The sequence below is a fragment of the Misgurnus anguillicaudatus genome, chromosome 1, assembly GCF_027580225.2.
Source record: "Misgurnus anguillicaudatus chromosome 1, ASM2758022v2, whole genome shotgun sequence".
Lineage (NCBI taxonomy): Eukaryota > Metazoa > Chordata > Actinopteri > Cypriniformes > Cobitidae > Misgurnus > Misgurnus anguillicaudatus.
Window position 1 is genome coordinate 11,452,683 of NC_073337.2, and position 6,890 is coordinate 11,459,572.

The window sequence follows — 6,890 nt, forward strand, 5'->3', positions numbered from 1 at the left end:
TCTTTCATTTCATCTCTTATTCAGTTCATCTGCATTTGTCACGTGATTTTTCTTTTTGTTCATCTTAAAGCTAATGATGCCAAAGAAGGAATTTGAGTTGTTTAAGGTAAACGTGTGTGTGTGTATGAACACATGTACTGTAGATACACACATGTATGTATTTACACTGGTAATTGTGTGTGTTCAGTTTTTGTCAGTTTTCTGTGTTAGGGTTAATCTCCCTGCTTGTGTGTTTGTGTGTTAACTAGTTAATTTGCTGTGTGTGTGTGCAGAATGTCAGTTCTTGTATTTCATTTAACTCTTGATTTCTCTCTCAAGCAATTACTTGGCGAATTAAATGAGGTAACTTTATTTGACATGCAGTCTATTAAATCATGCCGTCACAAACAGTATTTCTGTCTCAGTATGTGTTTGAACAGAAATATGAATATTCAGGGAACAGTTAATTTCACCATTTTCACTAACTTCAGATGATCTTTCAAACCAGCAGTGTTCTCCTGTCAATCAAATCTATGATGTTAGTTCGGTAATGTGATGTTGTTTTGATCTTTAACAGAAACAGAGATCAGACTACGTGCCCAAACCAGTGGTCACACCCGTCCCCCCAACGGCCACTCCGACACCACCACCAGCTCCTCCTGCCCCGGGGAAAATACCCACACCCCCCCTGCCCCCACCGGCTGCTGAAGCCCAGGACCCTTCACCTTCTGACACCATAGACCATAACAAGAGCAGTGAAACTGACAGCGTGACTATGAGAGACCATCAGAGAGAAAAACCACCACCTGCCAACCGTATTTAAACACTTACTGTATGTATTTATATATATAAACACTGTCTGTCTGACTGACTGTCCATGCGTCTGTCTCTCCATCAGGTCGTAAATCAAACATGGAGGAGGTTCAGGATGAGTTGATGCACAGACTGACGTTGGGCCGCAGCGCTCAGAAGAAGTTTCAGACTCCGGTCCGCTCCAGCAGCAACGGTCAGCCATCAGTAAACGTCACGTACGACTCTACGCCTGAGGAGGTGACGGCCTGGTTACAGCTCAAGGGTTTCAGCGCTGTGTGAGTCACTCGTGTCACTTCATACTTTCTCACTGATCATCATCGTTATATTTACATGACATGATTTGGTACAGGACCATCGACAGTCTGGGTGTGCTGACGGGAGCTCAGCTCTTCTCGTTGAATAAAGATGAACTGAAGACCGTGTGTCCTGATGATGGTGCTCGAGTTTACAGTCAGATCACCGTACAGAAAGCTGCTCTGGAGGTCAGTCATTGCTCTTGCTTTTGTTTTGATATTTCTCATCTGTCTCTCTCTGACTGTCAGTTGTGTCAGATGACCTTCAGTTAGTGATCGTTGTTCAATTGTGGCGAGTGTTTCTGCTCTTGTCTGGTGTTTGTTTGCTATCTGCAGGTTTACTTCTGACCTCCCTATGATCTGCTGCATCTCTTTAAAGGTATTTTAGTTTAGTGTAGTAAAGCCTCTTTTCTCTGTTGGTTGGGTTTGATGGCAGATACAAAACAGCAGAAGTGCTGAAACTCAAGCATCTGTAGGACAGCGGTTGGATTGTCCTGCATCTGTCTGTTGTCTTTTCTTATCAGTTTCATTATGTATTTAATCAGATTAGGGTTGTTTCGATTGTTTGACCTCATCGCAATGATTTCAGGGTTTCCCGCAGAAAATTTGTTAGTTTGCAGAGGGCGTGGCAATCAAAAGGGCAGGGCGTATGCGTCATGATGAAAATTAAAATATTTTAATCAAATAAATAAATAAATAACGTATTTTTAAAACACTCAAATAAAACTTGACAAAAAATGAACACATACTAGATTATTAATGAATGAAATGTTTTTACCTCTAATGGGAATAGCTGTGTGATTAAGTGAAACTAAAGGGTTAATAAACACAAACTAAAGCAGATGTTGTAGAACTTCTGCCGAATGATGATAGATAGCGCAAAAATTGTAAAAACTGATTATTTCCCACTATTAATTACATTATCTTAAAGCAGTGTAACTACTGTAGCATGTAAATAATGCACATAAATAAAGTGAGCAAGAGCGCTATACAATTATATCTAACAGGCATGTGAAACCCTAGCAGGTTGCTCAAACAACAAAATCCCCAGCTAACTTACTTTAAAATTGCAAGAACTATAGACTTATACAATAACAGGCTTAAATAAACCCAAAACATAAGTCCACTTACAGTTCTCACGGACACGTGTTTTATCAACTGGCTATTCTCCAGACGGACCACGACTTTATCTCATTTCAGCCGTGTTGCGCGTGTGCATGCTCGCGGTGTGAAGCACGTCTGCGCTATTCTCCTAGATGTTTTATCAACTGGCTAGTTATCCTCCAGACAGTGACGGTCCGGACCACGTCTTTCTCATTTCGGCCGTGTGGCGCGCGTCCCCGCTCGCGGTGTGATGCGTGTACGCGCTATTCTCCAACATGCACTCGACGGCCTTTTGTGCAGCGATTTTCTTTTTTTCGACGACCTAGTTAAGGCGGTAGGGTTTCCAAGCTTAGGCGTGCCGGCTTAACTGAAATATGCTGCGGGAAACCCTGGATTTCAGATCACCGCAATGATTGCACATCTCTATAAAAAACACAAGGGGGAGCTGCAGCACCTGTATAAATGAGACCGTATCAGATGATGCTCCTTAACTGACAGGGTAATGCGATACATTGCAAAGCCATTCAATACAGTGGAAAAAAACAGCATTTAAAGAAATTATGCAGAACTTTGATAAGCAGTATGAACTGCCAGGTAAAACATACATTTCCAAAACAGCAATTCCGAATTTAGGGATGTGAAGGATGCTATTCTTAAGGATCTGTAAGGAATTGATTTTTGTGCAGCCACTACAGACATGTTGTCCAGTATTAATATGACCTTAGTAGGATTGGCTACTATTTAAAACATGGTATAGTCGGCTTATTTTGATTTGTATTTTTATTTTCAGTTATTTTTTATTTTATTGTGTTTATTTCTTATGAAGAATTTTCAGTTTTTGAAAGATATACTCATTAAATAATTACTTTTAAATATGTGTATTAATATATTTACTGTCAGGTAAACCTTGCAAAATATTTAATTTAAATAATCACAACAATGTGTGAAAATTATTTCATGAACAAACAAAAAAAGGTAAGAGAATTAAATGTCAAATCAATAAAACAGGCAAATAATCTTCAAAGCTATAAAACAGGAAATGTATCATCGCAACGTCTCAATTTATTAGACTATTAACCGTCAGCCAAATTTTATAATCGTGAGAACCCTAGACGATACAAAAACAAAAACTGGTTTTGGTACCAGCCCAGGTAACGATATCAGGAAGAGGAAAAGGTATCGGAACGTCTCTAAATCTGACCAACAGAGATGTGTCTGAACTGAGGATGAACGTATATTTAAATATAAGATTGTGTTTTTGTTGACGTCTTTCAGATATAGTAGTTAGTTAGACAATAGATGTTATCCCAGAATGCCCCTCACAAACCCCCGAGTCCTTCAGAAAAGTCCCATCATCACCAAATGAAAAGCATCTTTTGTTCATCTATCTGACATCATTGGGTTGTAGTGAATGATGTCCAGTAGAAAAGCTTTCATGTATCTCTCTTTATATTTTCATTCACTCATTGCTCTCTCTTCATCACGCTGCAGAGTTTTTTTGAGGTATTGTGGTTTTAATCATGTAATGGTAATGTTTAGATTCAGATATGCTGACTGCTCTTCACTTAATGTTTGTTATGAATGATTTCTTTAACTGTAAAATTACATCAACGACCATCAGCTGATCTCTGAACCCTAACAGCTCACACACTAAACTTCAGCCGTTGATGTGTGACAACAAGCTTGAACATATGTGACTTGTGATGGCAAAATGAGTCAGAATGAGCAAATATAAAAAAATAAGTTTATATTTTGACATTTTCTATCAAAATAACTTGTGTAACGATAAAATAACGATGTATGATTTGTTTGAAAATGACACAGTTACACCTTTTTGAAATTTAAAGCAAAGTCAGTTTTAAAAAATCTGCATTTATACCGGTACACACCATAGACTGTAAAAAAAAGATGGACGTAGTGTCCGTGACGTCACCCATAGGTTTTTGAAGATCGTTTTTGAAGCTTAAAGGAACAGTATATAGAATTGTGGCCAAAACTGGTACTGCAATCGCAAAACTTGTGGCTAAAACTGGTACTGCAATCACACCACTGGTGGCCAATACACAACATGACAACATAAACATCAGTTGAGGGCTGCAACTCCACTTTTGAAATGACAATATCCTGGCCAGACCACTGTTGTCAGTGATATAAGTATTTGAAATGAAAATGATTTCTTCATGTCTAGTGACATATCAGGGCCTTTTTATGATTTATTGATATACATTTCTTACATACTGTTCCTTTAAATTAGGCGGTGCCTGCCGTTGCCATCTTGACCACGCGTCACAGCGCATCACTTGTGAATATCCAAAAATGGGTAAAACGGCGGGACACATCTTTGTGTTAGATTAAGCATTTAGGACGGTACATCTCTCAGGAAACGTACAAATAAAGATCATTTTAATCATGTTTGATGACTATTTAGAGCATTGAGATTGCTAGACAGGGCTTAATGTACTTATTTTGTGAAAACCTCAATTTCGACCAAAATCGACATTTATACTTTCTTTCGCCTCTTGCTCAAAATGACACCCTGTGCATTCTGACTCATTTTGCCAGAACATTTTATCATCATTGACATGAGGATTGTATAAGAGCAATACTGTATGACCCTGACACACATCTCTGTCTGTCTGTCTGTCTGTCTGTCTGTCTGTCTGTCTGTCTGTCTGTAGAGGAGCTCGGGGTCGGAGCTACAGGAGGTCATGAGGAGGCGACAGGAGAAGTTGGCAGCGGCCACGGCAGCGACTGATTCCGGTGTGGAGTCCTTCGATGAGGGCAGTAACCACTGACCCCTGCACTCACCTCTGTCACCTTTGACCTTTTGCAGGACGCCGTGGAGCGTGCTCAGTTTGCCGCCATAATGCGCCGTCGCCAAGAACTCCTGGAGCCGTCTGATAACGGAACCGGATCGGACCCGGACGAACGCGCATGAAATACAGGAGAGGACCTTTGATATTTTTACAGAGATGCAAACGTTCTCCAATAGATGAATATCAAAACTTCAGAGCTCTTGTAGTTAGTGCCATCACGTTCTGCCCTTTATACTCAATGTCCAGAGATTTCGTGAAACCAATCAGAGATTTATCTGTTCACATCTTCTGCTGGTTTAGAAATATCCAATGAAGTTTCTCATGAGGAAGATTATAACACGGTCATCAGGAAACAACATGAATAACACAAGCTGAGACATATTTACTGGCTAATCATCTTAGACATGAAATTGATTGGCTGGATTTCATTGATTGTAATTGAAGATTCACTGATTATCGCTTCTTTCGAAATCATCTGTATTTATAAACGCTTACATTTGCCGTCTCCACACTTGGATAAAATATTTATCATCACAGCTTTAAATGTGAAGATTCATGGGTAAGAGAGTTTATCAAGCTGTAGAGTTTTTATGACCTAGGATAAAGCTCAGATTTATGTAATGATTGTTTTGTACTTGATTGTAATGCCAAATGAGAAGCTTTATACATTTGAATCTTAAATGAAAACCCAGGACAAAGACGCTCAGTTAGTTTGTGTAGGATGTGAATGTTTGTATAAATTCTGTAGATCTGCTGTTTGTTTGTCACTTGTTCGTCTTCTGCACTGAAACTTTAATGAGTGTAAGGAGTTTTGACAGGGACCATTAATAGATTTTGGGCCAAAATCAGTTTTTGTCGTCTTGTATTTGCTGATCTTTTCTCTTTAGTCTGTTAAAGTGATGTGATGTCTTGTTTCTTATGTTGCTTTCATGTCATGACGTGATAAACCTTCAGAAACATCAACCAATTACAAAAATCATTCTTTTACTCTTCGCTGGGAGCGTGATGGTTGTTCAGCCAAATAGTTTACTGAGAAAGATTTCAAATGATGGTTTCTATATACATACAATATGCAGCACATGTTTGAGAATGAACTGTAAATATAAAGTGTGTATGCAGAATAAATGATTCCCCCTAATATTTGTGTTGTCTTTAAGCATGTGCGATTTCCATAGATCAGTTTTCATGTTTATTGCAAGCATTTAAATATTCCATATGGACTGTAGATTAATTATAATATTATATATAATAGTGGATTTAACATCAAAATTTAAAGTCTGAGGTTAAAATGTTTTTTATGTATCCTTCTCACTTTAAATACTTAGGTGAGTTAATAAGAATAATGACAACCACTTTATGTTGACTTAATTCTTAATTCTGCTTGGGTTATAAAGATAACTTCTTAGTGATGACTTCTGAGAAATTTAAACGACATCAAACATTCATTTTGAGGAATTTCGATGCATTTAATGATCAACCAATCACAGATAAGCATTTATAACTTAGACAAACAGAAGAATGAACTGATCTTTTTCACAGGAGAGATTATATTCTTTGTGATGATGACAGTAGCTCAAACACTGTCAATCTGAACAGGTGATTTTCCTCAGATCATACAAACCTCCATCGTTCCTGTAAGCAGAGGTCAATGATGCTTCTGACATATACAGATCTGTATTAAAATGGCTTATTTGTTATTGGTATAATGGAAGCTAGCTATAAATGAGGCTTTTTTTTTTGGTAGGCCATCATATTTGCTCTGGGTGCTCTTCAGAATTTGTCTTCAGAGGAGGCTGAAAAGGTTTTCCTGTTTGGTCCAAAGTAGCTACTATTACAGGTAAGAGTATTTCTTAAACGATTGTCAATATACATTTATTTAAGTGTG

General features: G+C 38.2%; 1 protein-coding gene across 12 annotated transcripts in view; it reads left to right on the forward strand.

The window, feature by feature from the left end:
• The window catches only part of eps8a (EGFR pathway substrate 8a, signaling adaptor), a 43,044-nt gene extending 36,901 nt beyond the window's left edge, over nucleotides 1-6,143 (forward strand). For 7 of the 12 annotated variants that reach the window (XM_073866366.1, XM_073866379.1, XM_073866402.1 and 4 more), the window contains 6 exons: nucleotides 69-106; nucleotides 319-342; nucleotides 557-794; nucleotides 878-1,067; nucleotides 1,142-1,274; nucleotides 4,868-6,143. In XM_073866366.1, coding sequence (XP_073722467.1) covers nucleotides 69-106; nucleotides 319-342; nucleotides 557-794; nucleotides 878-1,067; nucleotides 1,142-1,274; nucleotides 4,868-4,984 — 740 coding nt within the window. In that variant the 3' untranslated portion in view covers nucleotides 4,985-6,143. Of the gene's footprint in view, nucleotides 1-68; nucleotides 107-316; nucleotides 343-552; nucleotides 795-877; nucleotides 1,068-1,141; nucleotides 1,275-4,867 lie in introns of all 12 variants that reach the window. The other 5 variants (XM_073866417.1, XM_073866433.1, XM_073866437.1 and 2 more) reach the window with 3 other exon arrangements.
• Nucleotides 6,144-6,890: the final 747 nt, after the last annotated feature.